The sequence below is a fragment of the Lathamus discolor genome, chromosome 7, assembly GCF_037157495.1.
Source record: "Lathamus discolor isolate bLatDis1 chromosome 7, bLatDis1.hap1, whole genome shotgun sequence".
Lineage (NCBI taxonomy): Eukaryota > Metazoa > Chordata > Aves > Psittaciformes > Psittacidae > Lathamus > Lathamus discolor.
Window position 1 is genome coordinate 15,111,680 of NC_088890.1, and position 17,255 is coordinate 15,128,934.

General features: G+C 41.3%; 1 protein-coding gene across 3 annotated transcripts in view; it reads right to left on the reverse strand.

The window, feature by feature from the left end:
- TAFA1 (TAFA chemokine like family member 1) overlaps positions 1-17,255 on the reverse strand; it is a 224,030-nt gene that overhangs the window by 26,797 nt on the left and 179,978 nt on the right. For all 3 annotated transcript variants that reach the window (XM_065687211.1, XM_065687210.1, XM_065687212.1), the window contains one exon: positions 16,254-16,394. In XM_065687211.1, coding sequence (XP_065543283.1) covers positions 16,254-16,394 — 141 coding nt within the window. The remainder of the gene's footprint in view (positions 1-16,253; positions 16,395-17,255) is intronic.

Below are 17,255 nucleotides of genomic sequence, written 5' to 3' on the forward strand. Positions count from 1 at the left end.
CAAGGCCCACCAAAGTTTGCAATAATACTCTGATTTACATCAGATGTCTATCCTCTATTCCATGGCTTTTTAATGTCCCTGTGATTCCACAGGGCACTGATACTGGGCATACAGCTTTGGCAGAGGCCCACCTGAAATATGGTGTTTTCTTTGCAGCATTTTATTAGCAGAAGACAAGGTAATGGAAAGGGCGTTCAAAGAGGTGTAAAAATACTAACAGCACTGAGATATTGATTTATAAGGAACTGGTTTTAGATTACAGCAGGATAAGCAATACTTAAATTCAACAGCAAGTAAAGATATTACTGTAGAGGGAAACATGAGACACAAGAAGTAACAAACTGAACAGTAGGCTGGAGAACAGAACAAGATGTGTCATCGGCACAGGAAGTCCTAAAAGAGACTTCATCATCTTGACACCAGACCTTGGTGAAGGCAGTTGATTACTATTTTGTATTTTATTAAATAATAAAGATGAGCAACTTGTCCAAAAAAGCTAGCAGAAGAACCAAGAAGAAAAGTCAAGACCAAGGCTATGGTCTTTACTTGGAAAAGGAAATTATATTAAAAGATACTGGCCTGAGAATATCCCTCAGAAGACACTCTATGTGTGCATTGCTAGAGACAGGAATACAGGCTGGAGAGATCCTGGAGGGAAAGGGATCTTTTGCTACAACACCAGTGTAAGTTCAGTGACCAAAGAGGCAGCTAAACCAGACAGCTTGCATCACTAAATCACACTTCTTTCTGGAAGGGATGAAGATTAATCAAGACAAAACTAAAAGTGAGTCTGATAAAATGCTTAAATGACCACTCTTGAACTGCACATTATTTGCATCAACTAGAGGATGAAACAGTAGTTTTCCATTATGCCGCAGGAAATAGCAGCTTGCTAAATAACTCTTTTAACTTTCCTCTGGCACCTATTGATTATATGCAATAGAAATTAAGAGTAGAAGGCAATTAAGTTCAAAATTTAATGGTGTTCTGCTCCTGTTAATCTACTGCTTGACCTGATCAATACATTACACTGGATAACAATCTATTCCAGCAAGGCTTGGTTGCTCCAGTGTCCCTTCCACTAAAATTGTGATACTGACACACAACTAAATTTTAAGTAAATAATACACAAAATTAATAAAATACTATCTAAAATAATTAAAAATTGGATTATTCACTGTAGTGGTGAAAACAACAGCTTAAAACTAAATCGGCTTTTACAACACAGAGTTTAGACTGTGTCAAAATATTAGATAAGCTACAACCTCAGTCTTACAGAAGCCTCTGGAAATCAAAATCTCAAGCAAGTTTTAAACATCTCACATACACAGCAGTACAAAAAACCCACCCTTATTTTACATGGCAAAATTGAAGCAGGAAACTAAAGATCAATGGTAGTGAAAGAAACAATAGTATGCTGTAATCATTCTTTTCTGTACATAATAGTTAAGGTCTCTAGGTGAATAAATACCATATAGGCTTTATGTATAACAAGCTCTATCAAAACCTAGATGATATTCTGAGTTGATTTGAATTAGGGGGCAGGTTGTTTCAGTCCCCTTCCCCAAACCTTGTAAGCACTTTTTAAATAACTAAGCCAATCTCCTGAAGAGAACAGGGATGATGTGGCATCTGGCACTGCTTTTTGTCCTCAAAGATGGCACATGACGATATGCACAGAGGTAGGGTTAGGGGCAGGTAAGCCTTCATCTCCACCAACCTGCCTTCCAGTGGCTGTCTGTTCCCACAGTGCCATGCAACACTGAGTGGTCTTAAGGACCACAGGGATGCTCCCACAGTCCTGCCTTGCAAACAAAACTCTTGAAAAGGACAAACCAAGTGCAAACAGCAACCAAAGCCCAGCATGTGTCAAGCAATGAAGCATTTCTCCTGAGAGGTGTCTCCTTCCAGGAGCAGAATCTCCAAGTGGTTCTCCCTCCCCATGTGTGTCTATGTGCACACATGGATGCTTATGTAACTGGCTGAATTTCATCACTTTTTTGCCAAAATTCAACATGTCAGCATAAAGTGAAAACAAAATATGATGAGGTTTTCTGAAAATATCCTCTCCACTGATGGGCTGTATCCCCACCAGCATTCACTGTGAAGCCAGCACACCATTAATCACTATGAAACATTTTCATTTATTTTGACACCAAAGAGAAATTGGAAGGAAGAGTATTTTTGGATGGGAATGGAAAACAGGCTGTAGCTATATCTCCTTTTATGTTATGGTTTCCCCAGACTGAGAGTAGAACAGGAGCTGTGGGTCTGCTCTCTCTCTACCTCCCATGCTATATATTTTTATCTCATCTTTTACAGACACAGTAATAGCAATCTGAATAGTGTACATCTTTAATCTATTCAGTTACTGCACTTTCTTTGAGGTTTCTAAGAAACAAAAAACACTGCAAATGTTTGAGGGCATTTACTGTATCCAGCATTACCTAACACAGCAAGCCTGTTCTCACTCTGCAGTGTAACCTCTCTTCACTCCTGTGCTGCCCACAGCCCAAGTTTTCTTTTTCCCACTACACAAAGCCTGTGTTCTTGCCCTTGCTGGATGCCTGCCTTGTTTTGCAGCATAAACTAGTAGATTGTGGGGTGTTTTGTTAGACTTCGGAGTGCAAGTATAGCCCCCTTGGACTCTGCAAAACTCCTGGCAACAACCTCTCAACTACAGTGTTTTTTTCTTGGTGAAAAAACAAGCAAAGCCCATACTGTAATAATTCCAGGCACCTGTCCTTTTTAGCTGAAAAAATGTGGTAGGAAGCAGAGGCATCTACATTCTTTGACATATCGCAGTATGCCACTAAGTGAGCAAATAGAAAGGTAGACATAATCAAAACTCGTCGTACAAGCAGGACACCACACTATCATAACTGATTTGTATTCTACAGAAGGCTACATTTAGCAAGTCCTCCTATTTCAGGAAAAGCTAGCAGAACAAGCACACCATCCATACCCTGAGCACAGGGATACTGCGGTAAGCCTTGCTCATAATTCTGCCCAGAACATGCTGACTCAGCAGAGCCAGTAAGGGCTGTGAACAGCCCTTTTGCTTCTTCTGAGGTCTGCCAGCACTGCTAATGTATCTGGATACACATTTCCTCCAGGTCCATGATTATTAGACAGTCATACTTAGAAAGAGAAAGTAAAAACTAAGAACACCAGAATAAAAATGCAGAAAAATGCAGCAAAATACAATTACCACTTCCTAAAATGGCACAGGTATCCACCAAAAAAAACAGAGCTGGCACTCACAGTGGTGGTGAAGCTGCAGTAACAGGTCATTAAGATCCAGGTGGTCCTTGCAGGATTCCTACTAATGATGCACTGTTGAAATTGAAAGAGCACATTTATAGCTTAGCATTTTTAGCAGCAGTCAGTAATAGAGACCAGTGTGTTATATTTGCTTCTTATCTCACGCTATGTAAAGCAGAGCCTAGCAAATGCTTCACAGTTAGCAATTTATTTGATTTAGGAATGTATTTTGTGTCCAGGAACAATCTGTTATCTGAGTGTGTTGATTACACTTTGGTTATTTTAGAAGTATTTGGTGAAAAAACTTCAAAAGGGGGCAGTTTGCTCTCCAACTACTGTGTTAATATTTCAGGCACACACTACTAAGTATTTATTAGCTGGGTTGAAATCATTCAGTCTAAACCACAGCCAATTTATTCCTGTAACACTGCTTCCTCACAGGTCATCATCTGTATGGGCTAGACCTGGAGATTGTTTATAAACATGAATTCCTATTGCTATTTCTACTGGTTTAATACTAATCCAATAATAAATTATTCTAATCTCCTTTTTCTTTTCAAATGCCAGACTATTTTTCTTTGCAAATATAGACAGGAAAGGGAAAAAACCCTAATTAAAGAAAGTTAAATCAGCAGGGCAGAAGTTCCTTACAGGGCTTTAATACATAAAAGCATTCACAGGCAGGTTTTTTTCTATACCAAATACATTTACTTTAACAGTTATTCTGTAATATTTTTGTCATTTTTGCCCCAGACTTCTGTATTCCATCATACTTAAAGTCTTTCACACTGCCTCTACTGACCTTTATGGGACTGGCTTCCTCTCCTCTGAAAACTGGGGGGTGAAAAAAAAAACCCTTCACACTCAGTTCAGGCTGTTCCTGGTACAAGTGGTAGAGCAACCTCACAATTTGCCTTCTGTGCTCAGCCAAAACAGCCTGAAGGTGTGAATTACCCACAGCTGCTCCCCTCCAGCAGCCTCTAAGGACATGGTCCCATCAAACTGAGGCTCTCATGCCTCATCAGAGCTACTGATTTTGGAGAGTAGTACAGAGCAGTAGGAGTCTGCCAACACTAACTTCCTAAAGGTTAATACTTAGAGCTACATTTTGGCTGATATTTTCCAAGCTGCCTGGAGGGAATAGATGCCCAGTGCCCATTAATTTTAATAGGAACTGGGCAGGCACAGTCCTTATGACGCTGTGACTATTTCAGCCTATTACTGTTGGTGACATAAGGTTTGATATTGCAGGAGGCTGATTACCTGCTGGGAGGACTGAAGCTAACGCAGCTCCTATATTTTAGTTTGAAAATTGAATATGCAAAGTGCATGAAGAGTGTGGCTATGCTTACCATAAATAATGAGTTGAAATGGAAGTGGTTCACATGGAAAGGGTTTAACCCAAAGCTTGTTACAAATGAGTGCTCCTGATTATTTCTGATTTATACTGATTCAATACAGCACGCACTCGCAGGAGTTTTCACTAAAGGCCTTTGCATAAAGGTTGCTACATTCATAAGCATAAGCCTTTAGCCTGGTTTGCCAATTTGTTCCTTTTATTAGGAAATTGTATCAGGTTTCAAAAGGTTTTCAGTGCCAGCAAACAGTAACTGTAAAACACGATCTGGGTGGTATGTAATCACATTTGAATGTCAGGAGTTTCAAAACCTCCCCCATTCATTTTATTTACCAAACCTGACAACACACAGTACAACTAGACCATGTCCACTGTAATTACAGATCATTTCTGATCATAGTTCCCATCCTGCCATGTGTTAATGAGCAAACTCAGCCGGGAAATCTGCAAACTCAAAGTGATACCTTATGCTAGAATCCCCACTTGCGGGCACCAGGGGTTGTTTGAAGAATGGAAGCCAGGTAGCAAGGCTATAATATACTTAATTTGTGCTTGCAAATGTTGGGGTTTTTTGCAATGACCACACAGAATTGTTTCAGAGGAGCAGCAGAAATGGATTCTGCAATGCTTAGTCATTATTGCTTAGCCAGGGAAGTCCAGCACTGCCAACTCTGACAAAATAGATTAAAAAAAATCTAAGTCAATACATATAACGGAGAATTAATTAGTTCCACTGCTAAAACTGATTCATCAGCATATTATTGCAAATAAATGGATTAAAAAAGGATATCAATGTGAGCCAGCCAAACAATAAAAAATTACTGTATCAAATAAAGTCAAACTGTAACTAAAGACTTCAAAATGGGATGCAACTTTCCCATGTATCTGCTTGGCAACTTTATCCCCCCTTCTTATATTAATAAAGTCACAACACTGACAGATCATTTTTGTTTCCAAAAATTGCCTTTCAAAAACTATCATACAACTCCCCCAGACTTCACCCTTTATTTGGTATGAAATGTAATTGCTTGCAAACAATGTGATTTGGTTTTATAAGGTTTATTTTTCGAAGTTGAATGAATTTGTGCTGTTACAGGCAAAGCATTGTTGTGGGTTGACCCTGGCTGGATTCCAGGTACCCACAGAAGCTGCTTGATCACTCCCCTCCTCAGCAGGAAGGGTGAGAGACAATATCACACTTTGCTTTGCTGCCCTACATCTCTCTTAGTAGAGACTGCCTATTCTCCTGAGCAGCCAAAGTCTTTCTCCGCATCTGATCCCATAACTTAATGCACCTTCTTTCTTGAAGCTGAGTGGACCGAACTGTACATCCATCCCAGGAAGGGACCATTCACTGTGCTAGAAAGAAGTATATGCTTCTCCAGCTCTGGCACAGATTCCTTGCCTGATTCCCTGCCTCACATTCACAAATTCATCACAGTACAAAGACAAGCAAGAGAAATGAACAGCACCAGTGCAGCAATGAGGCCCAGCCTTTGCTGCTCAGCTGAATCCTAGAGGAAACACAAGCTGTGAAAAACTATATGGATTTTCTTTACCGTTTCATTCCTGTGCTCTATGGTTCAAAGCAGCGATCACCCTCCTGTCCCCCTTCCTGCTCAGGGCAAGAGGCATCTGTGTCCCTGGATAATGATCTCACAAATGTGAGACAGATGTTCATTACGCAAATGGGCTTTGGTTTCCTTTATTTAACAGGGCCTACAGGTACTCTTGTTTTTAAATATGTTCATCCCGTTAGCAATTTTCAAGACGAGGAAAGGAAATTTCCAATGGAAATAGATTTCATTTGGTATTTGCATAAGTGTATTACATACAACCACATTTGATGGTATTTCATGGAGGGGTCTGAAGAAAGAGGAGAGGGCATTTTGTAATAATAAAACCTATACAGAGATGCGTTTTCTACTCTCATTTGAGTTAATGGGAGATTTGCCATTGTCCTCAGTTAGGACAGTGTCATTTGCTTCTCAATTTCATTCCTGAGTGATGATTTGCGCTGATGTTTTCACCTTGCTGTTTGTGAGTCCTGGGCACATTAGGAAGATAAAAAAATATGTACTGACCATGCACATGCATCTTGAAAACTGTGCTGTATGCTTGCTGCCTAGGAACTGTCAAAAGGAAATGATAACACAAGACCACATATTAAAAGCAATCTATCTGCCTGCCGAATAGGTACTAATGACATAGGGCAAGGATGCTTAATGCGTAGAGCATGGCTCTGTTCCATACCTCTGTCTTTTGCATGATAGTTTCAAAAGGGAAAGGCAGCAATTTCTTACATACTATTGAATTTTGCCAACCTACATCAGCACTTGTGCCTGCTTAACCTTGAACAGTTATTGTAGTAAACTGAATGGTCTACGAAAACAACTCCCAAAGAGGAATAATGCTTTCTTTGAGACTGCTTTCTGACACCTACATACAGAGCCCTGTTCCAAAACCTGCAGGCTATGCACATGCTGAATAGCACGCTCCCTCAGCACAAAGTCTAAGATTTTAAATAAATTCCTTGCTTGCAATGTACTTACTTGATTCCTAAAAGTAAGGCAATTCTGTATCGTTAACACTTGAAAATCACCCCAAACAGACTATGGGCTGAGAAACTACTGAGGGGTTTGGGTCCTAGAGCTGCCTGGTTGTATTATGAGAGGAGGAACTGGAAATGTGCCTGTGATCAATTTTATGGATAATCAATTCTCTGAAATCAATTAAACACTTGTTGACTTTGTCCGCCTCTAGTTGCAGTTGCCAGATTAATTCTTGTGGTTCAGCACAGTGGACAATCCCAGTGCTAAATCAGTGACTCTTTTCTTGAGCTCACTGCAACAGTAAAAGGATTAATGATGTGTATTCTTCTTACAAAAATTTAATTGCTGCCTCTTTAAAATTTCAGTGTATAATAACTTCCGGTTCTTGTCTCCTAATTTAGAGAGAGCATGCAATGCAACAACATTTCTCATTTCTACTTAATCATCCACTTCTTTCTTATTCAAATCCTAATTCTGCAAACCACATTCAAGCTTTGTGAACTAGCTCCATGTTAATAGATAGAAGGTAGCTTTGAAAGAGAAGAAAAAAAGACCTAATGCTCTGCAATAACCTGACCACGTATTTTCTGTACTGTATTAAAGACACCTGTAGACAAGCAGCATTTCACAGACTTGGTGCACTGAAAACACAGTATCTGATGCAGAAAAGATGTATGACATGATCTTACGCAGAATCACCCATTTAGTAATATGGTCTTTCTGGCAGAGACAGATTATGATCTGAATTACTGCAAAGATTTGGTGTAAAGGGATACAGCACAGTTGCTAACTAGACCTTAACGTTTCTCTAAGCATCTCTTGGCCACTGATGAGCTAAATGCTGGTCCCATATATTCCCTGAAGTCTGTGAACAAGGATTAATAGCCAGTTGCCATTCTGTTTGCTCTCCTAAACTCAACTAAGCATGCCATCATTTGGCAGAAGCTAGCAGGTCTCTCTGGATTTCAAAAGCCAGTTTACACCAGCTGAAAGTCTGTCCTGGGGTGTCAAACCACTCTCTGAATGTATTTTGTATGCTGCGCTTGGACCACACACGAATGTGCAACAAAGCACAGATAAATCCAGTGTTTTCTAAAGGCATGGTGTAATGGTTTAAACCTGTTACTCCAGAGTTGCCACACATCCTGTAACAGCTGGCAACGTCACTCCAGACAGATGCAGCAAATGGTAGCAAAGCTCTTTTGCTTGCTGCCTTGCTGCAGACACACAGGGCAGGCACAGACCAGACTCCATGTATTGTGGTAGGTGTGGTGGATACAAATACATCAAGTGTCTCACACAAAAGCACCTCCTAGATATCCAGCTCTTACTCTGCTGAGCTACTTGTTACCCCTCAAGGAAAGCTTTTTGGCTCTGATACACCACTACTCACTCCAGTCCTGTGATCTCTTCTTGGACAGGCTTCTCCCATCTAGTTCCTGACACTTGGAGATCTCTCCCTCAGCACTGCTGAATGCTGGCTGGTTGTGAGTGCATCCCTGAAGCTTTTTTTGCCTCTACATCCACCATCTGTGCATTTGCAGATAGGTCGCAGGGGGCTGCTGCCCCTCCTCAGGGCTCCTCTGGGCTCACTGAGGTAGATCAGTGTATGCAAAAGCTATGAAAACCCCTTCTCCACGCTTGCTAATCCTTATGCTACCTGGACTCACAGGGCTCACCTGCGTGGTCCTGCCTGTGGCTGTTCCCACCCAGCTTGTGCTTCTTTTTCCCTGCAGTGCCTGGCACACCGCTGTGGTCGGCTGCCCTCCATGCCAGCTCTCCGTGCCCCCAAACCCCCTTACCAGGCTCTTTCCAGCGCTGTGATTAACACTCCAAGGTACCTATAAGAGGAGAAAACTCCTACTGTTTTTCCATTTAGCCTGTAGTGGGCTTATTGCAAGTATTTGAGAGAAAGGTTACTTTCCTCTGTACGGAGGTGAAGTAATTACATGTTCCTGTATGTCTTCACACTGCTATGCAGCCATGTCATTCTCTAATTTCACCATAAGGCTGCGGCTTGTACACCTTGGTTGGCTGCGAGGGCTCTGTTCCCTTTGTGTCAGCACTGAAACCTGTCAGCTGGAGCCTGGAAAAATGACCACCCCTCACGCAGGTGGAGACAGTGCCATGACTGATGGCTTTTTTCCCCTCTTAAGTAGAAAAAGAAAATGTTTTTCTTGTGGAAATTGGGATTTAAGTGAGCTCTCTGTACTTTATCAGGGGTGGATTAGTCAGCTGTTCTATGGGCTTGATATTAAAAAGGGTGGTTGCTTCGCTACACAGGAAACCGCAATGTCAATTGGAAAAGAAAGAAATGTAAGAGATAGGTAGGGAGATAAATTATAGCTGAGATGAAGATGTACTCACATAAACCCACAGTCAGACGATCTCATTAGCTGCACCATCTTCACACCAAAAAGACATGATCATCCATCTACTTCCCCCTAATGCCTGGTGGATGTTTGCATGCAGCACAAACAATGCAGCCCTTGCTGAGAGAAAGGAACCGCCTGGCTCAGCAGCCCTTGCTGCAGACTTTGGCTCAGGTTGGCTTGAATATGACCCTTGAATATCTCTCCCCTGTGCACCTTAATCACTGGAAACATACATACATACCTGAACAGCACTGCATTGATGTACCACCCAAGGCAGGATGACTCTGCAGCATGTACATATATATGTATACACACACATACATATGCTTGTACACATACTTATTCAAGGAGAAACATGGAATCTCTGCTCTCCTCAGGTTGCTCCTGGGTTCAGGAGATGCTACTGTGCTCCAGCACAAAAGCTCACCCACCATCAGCAGGGTCAGGCACACACCTCCCCTCTGCTCCACTCAGCTTCTGTCCTGCAGATTACAAGGCAAACTGGTAATGGGAGCTGCTGTGCCTTGGTAAATGAACTAATTACTCTGCCTCATCACTGCCAGTTTTGCTTTTGCTCCCCTGAAGTCAGCACCTCTCAGGGTCTGGCTGTCATTTCAGGGTGGCTGCAAGGGCATTTCATGTTTTTGACAAAAGCAAAGTCTTAAAATACTCCACTATACAGTTAGGCTTCTCTCTATATATATCCTCTTTTTAATAGTGCATGTGATATACTGAATTTCTTTTTGAGCTTATCAAATGGGTGTCAGTGGGGAACAGAAACATTTTTCTTCCTCCTTACAAAATGAAGTAATCTGAATTCACCAAGTCAAAAAAAAATATGAGTCTCCTGCTCCGTTCCATTGGTGCTGCAGAAGGACAGGACTATAGATTTTCCCAGGAGTGTGGAATAATTCACCAAGCCTCCTCGTTATTCATATAGACAGTGCATTAATAGTATGGGACCCTGAGATCTCTTCTTATCTAGGCCGAAACACAGCTAGAGGGATGAAAAGCTGACTCCTTGGATTTCAAAACATATTTTTCCCCCTTTCTTCAAGAAATAAGAATTGATTTGAAGTATTTTCAGAGTGGAAAAAAAAAGGCTTTCTAGTGATACCACCTAATGTACACATTAGATAAATAGAAAACTATTGGCTTTGTGACTGTGAACCATTTTCACTTGATGTAAGTGCTGATAGATACAGGATTATATCTAACAAAGCATTTACTAAGGACCTGACCCAAAGTCAATAGGAATCTTTCATTTGACTCTGCAGGACTTGAATCGTGCACTCACTCCAGGGAGAGCCAGGAAGTTTCTGTATCTACCATGCCCATCTCTTAGCCAGTACAAGCTGGGGTAGCACAGGAGGATGCCTGGGCTGCGCACCAGCTCAGGGTCTCATGGGGGGATATGCTACACATCTGTACTGCAGGAACACAGCACTCAAATAATGAATGCTCACTGTACAGTAGACATCCATAATTTAAAAAATAAAAGAAATTAGCTCATGTCAACACCGTGGCTGCACTTAATGTCTGCCAAGGAGCGACATGCCTGGTATGATGCTTTCATTTGCAGGTCCTGAGTGAAAGAAAGGAGGCCAAGTCCCAGCAAAGGGAGCATGTGTTGATGAATGTTGTCCTCTCTGCTCCCACTATTGCACATGGAAAAATAAGGACATGTAGTACCAACCATCCAGGAGCATGAGTGGAGAGTTGTGAGGTGCTGGCACAGAAAGGCATTAGATGTCACAGTTCTCCCAATGGTCATTAAGACTGGTATTTAATTTCTTAATGCTGCCCTGATGAGGTCTGATACAAATTCACAGGGTCACATGGTGGCTAGTGATGGATAATCCTCAAACTAATAGAAATCTGAAGTATGTACATGCATGTTAATATTTCATATATTACAGGACAAAAGGGTTGTCAAGCATTGGAACAGGCTGCCCTAGAGGTATTTAGAAGACATGTAGGTGTGGCACTTAGGGACATGGTTTAGTGGTGTACTTGGTACTGCTGGGTTAACGGTTGGATTTGATGATCCTGAAAGTCTTTTCCAACCTAAATGGTGCTGTGATTCTATGATCTGAAATGTGATGTTACCCAAACCTGATCTGGAAGAATGGGAAATACTGGATTAATTTCATTTTGTTGTTCTGTATCAGTAAGATGAAGTAATGAATAAGATGAACAACAGAAGAAATCTTTGTCCCACTCAATGTAAAACAGCTACTGGGAATGGTGAAAAATTCCAAAAAAGACAAGTATCTATTTAAAAAAGAGAAATATATGAGGGGATTTTGTTTGTTTGTTTTAGTGAATTCTTTTAGTTTTATATGGAATAACAGAAAATTAACTTAAGAAAAAGCAACAATAGTTTTGGAGCCACCAACTGATTTTCTAAAGGATGTGGGCTTGACACCCGAGAGGACAATCATCACACGCACACTGACCCTACCGGGAAGATGCAAGAAGCATTGCTGTAAAGAAACAGAGGACAGTAGTGGGAACATGACTCTTAGATAACCACAATACCAAAAGAAGCAAGCAGTTACAGAAGGAATAGAACTTTAACCCACAGGATAAATTGTACTAGCCATGCAACAGCTAGCAAGGGGACAAATCCCAGCTATTTGTGCTGACACCTAAGTGCCCTCATAGACCCACAGAGCTTGTTGCAGGAGGAGGAAAATTCATGGGCTTCTTAAACGAGGAAGACAAGCTGTTTGTAGGCACAGTGGAGACGGAAGGTGTGAATTCAGAAGTATAGCTAAGAAACCCTTGCAGAAATAGCCTGGATGTCACACAAAATCGCCTGCAGTAACAGGAAAATGAGAGAGCAGGTCCATCAAAGCATGAAGCTAGAGGGGTCTGCATGCTAGTCTGAGCTGCTAATTCAAGCCCTTTGCTGGTCCCGACTGTCTCTGAAGTGTGTGGGCAGGGTATTAGATCAGGAGTTGAAGTGGTACCTTCAGACAGGCAGTGTATATGCTGTGTCCAACAGCATCACTGTGGGGTAGGTTAGTAACACTCTGAGCTGTGCTCAGAGTCCTTTGTGCTCTGGAGGCAGAGGGCTGGGGACTTCCTAAACATGCTCGACACTGCTTTCCTCCTGGAAAAAAAGGGACTCTCTCAAGCTGCTGTAGCACAAATCCATTTGGGCTTGCTCTGGAGACGTATTTGAACAAATGGAGAAAATAATAACAGCCGTGACAGAAAGCTGAACAGACTGATGCTCATGGTATGTGCTACTGCCAAGTGACACAAAAGACAAATTGTGGGAAGGAAAGGGACCATTCAAAACCATCCTTCAAAAAAAAAAAAAAAACCAACAACAAAAGACCTTGAAGTAGTGAAGGGAATCATGAAAGTAAATGTGCAACACAAGAGGCAAAGAAACAGAAACTGGCATTTCTGTTTCATGATAAGATTTGGCTTTTTGTTTGCTTTCACTGTTGCTCCTACATAATTCATTGGTGATTGAGGCACGTTGTAGGACAGTGTCTACTGAATGAGCAGCAAGGAATAATTTATAGCATCTGAAGCTGCCACAGCCTGGCTTCACTACACTTTTTTAATTTTGTTGGACTTGGCAGGAAGTGATGCTTGGGAATACGTGGCAACTTCCTGCACTTCATAGTTTTATAGTACAAAACCACATACTTAGCCTGAATGTCAGCTCATTCAGGAGGAGGGCTGCATACATTAGTCCTATGTGCTGTGGTGTCCTATGGTGTGCTACCCGTGATGAGATCTCACAGCAAGAGGACAAAAGGACCACTTATCACTCCCGATACTTATTAAAAAGGTTAAGCTGACTCCTACCTATAATTGTATTCTCTACTAAACAGAAAACAAAGCCAGCTTTCAACACAGTGCCACCCACACAGGCCAGCTGTGTCCTGAAGCAATAGGAGTGGAAGGCAATGCAACCCCTCCTCTGTAACATCAACTCAAACTGTAAAAGCACCAGCCCTGGTGAAGTATTTTCCTGATGAAATTAGACTGACAAACACCAAAAGTTTGATTCTGATTCCATTAAGTCTCAGTTTGGCAAATGGTATAAACAGGGCAAGCCTGAGTTTCAGCTCATTCTATACACATTACTAAGCAGCCATCATCCATATGTGGAGATGGCTCAAGGTAATAACCACAGATGGGAGTCAAACTGTTAACATGGGATCTCCCACTCATTGTCATTTCTCAAAGACGATCAGTTTGTTCAGGTGGGAGTATACTGCTGTACCTGAACACCCATGGATTTTTAATTAATGAACCCAAGCAAGCTTTCTTAGTGACAGATTATGGCTTGAAATCATATACAGAGTAAAACTCAATGTGAGATTGCTTAATCCCTTCAATATGGTAGGTAAAGGAGGTAAAATGTTGTATATGGCAATTTGAAGTGCCCCTGTATGCAAAAGAAACAGCAAATCCCAAATCTTTGTGTGAGTTAAAACCCTGATGCTAATGGGACACCCATAGGAAGTTCTGGGAGTTTGCTTTAGCAAGAATAGAACTACTAAATAGGTCAAAGTTTTGACTTAAAACAGGTCAGTATGTCAAAGTCACAAAGCAAAGTCTAGGATAAAACAAAAGCAGACGAAAATGCCCCTTCTATTAATTTTGACGAACTGCGTATTGGGTTTTTGAACCGCTCACCAGCCATCTACAAAAGAAGCTATGGGCTGACTACAACAACTAAACTTGAAAGCAGAAGACATTCCTTTGTAGTTCACATTTGTTGTCTTTGAAGTCACTGTGAATCTTACCAATGACTTCAATGAGACTAGCTTTATATTAGTCATTGTTTTATCCCTACTCCTTTCAAAATTCCACACAATAACATTTCTTTTCATTGTAATCCTGACAGAACAATTAGGCTCCAGTCCACACCTGCACCCAACTTTTTTCTTCACACAGAATACTTTGAGTTCCTCTTCTCTGAACAGAATTATGAGATCTGAATTAATGGTGTCTCTCTGCTCTATCCAGTGCCTCTGTTTTTCACGACCTGCTGAAGAACATGAAATTCTTCAAGCCTTGCAGAGTTGAGCTTTGGTTAAGACCAGCTGCAGGTTTCACCTATGGCTTTATGAGAGTGCTTAACAGAAAAAGAAAAGCTTATTTTTATCAGGGTGATCAGGCAATACCAGAATGACAGAATGTGGATTAAAGCACAATTGTTTCCAGATGCATTCATAGCATGGTTTTAGTCCCAAGTTCAGAAGATACACTGCATTCTCAGTGTAACAAGCTACGAAATACTTCATGATTTCATAGAAATAAAGCAATTTTGTATATATAAAAATGTTTTTTTTAAATAATAAAGCATTTTCATTCTATCTTTAATATGTAAACCAGATACAGACATACCACAAATACTTGCTGAGAAAACATCCCTCCAAGGCACCCCAATCTCTTCTTTCTGGTGTTGAAATGTGTAAGCTTCAGAGCTTTGTTTACACAATCCTCAAGTCCACAACACCCCCCCATAATCCTGCCCCACACTGGGCTACAACCATACCATCCCCTGCTCCCTTGCTAGTGCCTTTTCAGCATGTGATTGAGGAAAGGTACCCAGAAGAAATAAATTTCCTAAGGTTTGCTTGTAGAGCTGCTCCCTCTCACTCACCTGTGGGGAAGCTGAATACTGAGAGACAGCCTTGAAGAGTAAAGCTTGGCTGCTTCCAAAACCTCTGGCTACACCACCACCCCTGGAAATCCAGGAATGGGAAGGATGAGGAGAGCCCAAGGCAGAGCCCACCTTGGCTCTAGTCAGAACAAAACCGGGCTCTTTGGATCCCTTTTGGGCAGTGGGGTTACATAAACAACAGCACCAGACATTTATCATACAGAACAGTGAGGATTGTGAGATACTCATTTCACACAGCTGCTGCACAGAGGGATTCTGCAACACAGAGCGGCTTGTTTGGGAAGGGTAACTAATGGGATTAGTGCCATTTACTCGCAGTCTTCTTTATGCGATTTATATTTTGCTAAGCACTTCGAAGCCATGGCTCTCTCCCAGACTGCTGCACAATTTTACTTCGCAACAGTGGCAGGGGTGCCCCAGAGAGGAATACACCCTGTGGAGTTAGACCTGATATGAAACCCATACACAAGTAACACAGTGGTTTTCCTTCAGCAAAAAAAAACCAATTCCCATGACAAGAAACAGCACCAGTGATTTCAAAAGACAAAGATTAATTTTTTTTTCCTAGCTTTCTGTTGCATTTGTTACAGGACAAGACCACAGGATTTATTTCTTTATCTTTGTTTTGCCACTCAGTTTTCAAATGGCTAGTTAAATCAAAGTGAATGGCTGTTGTCCTTTGAAATATTTATGAATCAGAACTATTGTGGCACCAGAGGCTGTCCTGTGAAGTGATGCAAGGGGTAATTTTGTCCAGTTATTTATTAAGGGCTTGATCCTGCCACAGATCTGCTATACTTATCTAAGTGCCAGTACTGAATGCTATAGTTTCACTTTTTGAGTAAGTCTTAACAAGACCCATGTGCACAGAGCCATGCACTAAAGTAGCAGACAAGGTGGTGTAAATGTGTGCTTATGTGTTAGGATTTTTCTGTTACGTTAAACAAAGAGCACAACAAGGTTCCTAAGCATAAGCTATAGACTTCAAGCTATTTACTGGATGGTACACAAACAGAGACATATATACAGGAGGAGCTACTTGCCATCAACACAGGAAGGTCTGTTTCTTGTAGTCCCAGCCACTTTCCCAGGTAGACAGGAGCATTTTACTGTTTGTGATCTTTCCTCAATTCGATTCTTATTACAGCATCTGTGTGCTGCTATAACTTCACACGTTCCTCCTTCTGGCAAAAAAAGAAAGAAGAAAAAAAAGAAGAAAAAGAAGAAGAGAATATTGACACTCTGGTTAGGAAGAGCAGCAGTGGCTAATCAAAGCACGCAGGCATGCTCCTGTCTGTGCCTCTGCACGGCTTCTATACGGGTGGGATTGCAATGTTATTTTTCCCATTATGTTTGCTCCTGCATAAGCCAGGTGCTATTATACTGCAGTTTTAATAGGTAATGTAGATAAGTGTTTCCTTACAGTAGCTATAGTTTGCCTGTCTTATATTAGAATCTTCTCTGGCATCAGCAGAATTTTTGGGCTAAAAATGACTGTGTCAAGGTTTGGGCCTGAGGAAATGTAAGTAACATATTACAGAAAATGTGCAACAACTGTTGGCTGATTTTAATGCTTGTAATATCAGAAGTCTCCTTCCCCAGATATTCTATTGTACAAAGACAGGGGCTAAGGAATCCATGTAAAAATGAGATTTTGCTCCAAATATCTGATTTTATGCCAGTACTCAGCCCTTAGAGAATAACAATCAGCCTCTCTGAATTACAGGATGGTCCAACAACACTTCCCTTTGCTAAGGTGCTCACTAAATTGGCAGTTTTAAGGCAGAAAACATTCCCATTGTGCGCAAGATCACCAGGCTTAATTTGTCTGTATTTGTTCTTTGTGAACCTTTGCAATAGTTTGGTTAGATGGAGAACACAAAGGAGCGATAGACAGATAGACAGTGGCTTAGGGTTTATGAATACTTGATGTTTGTGCCATATGCTATGCACAGAAACAAAGTGTCAAGTGTATTATTTCCATTCACCTTAGCAGTGCAGGGCAAGGCGATGAGCAGGCACACTGGGCTAATGCACTGCCCAAG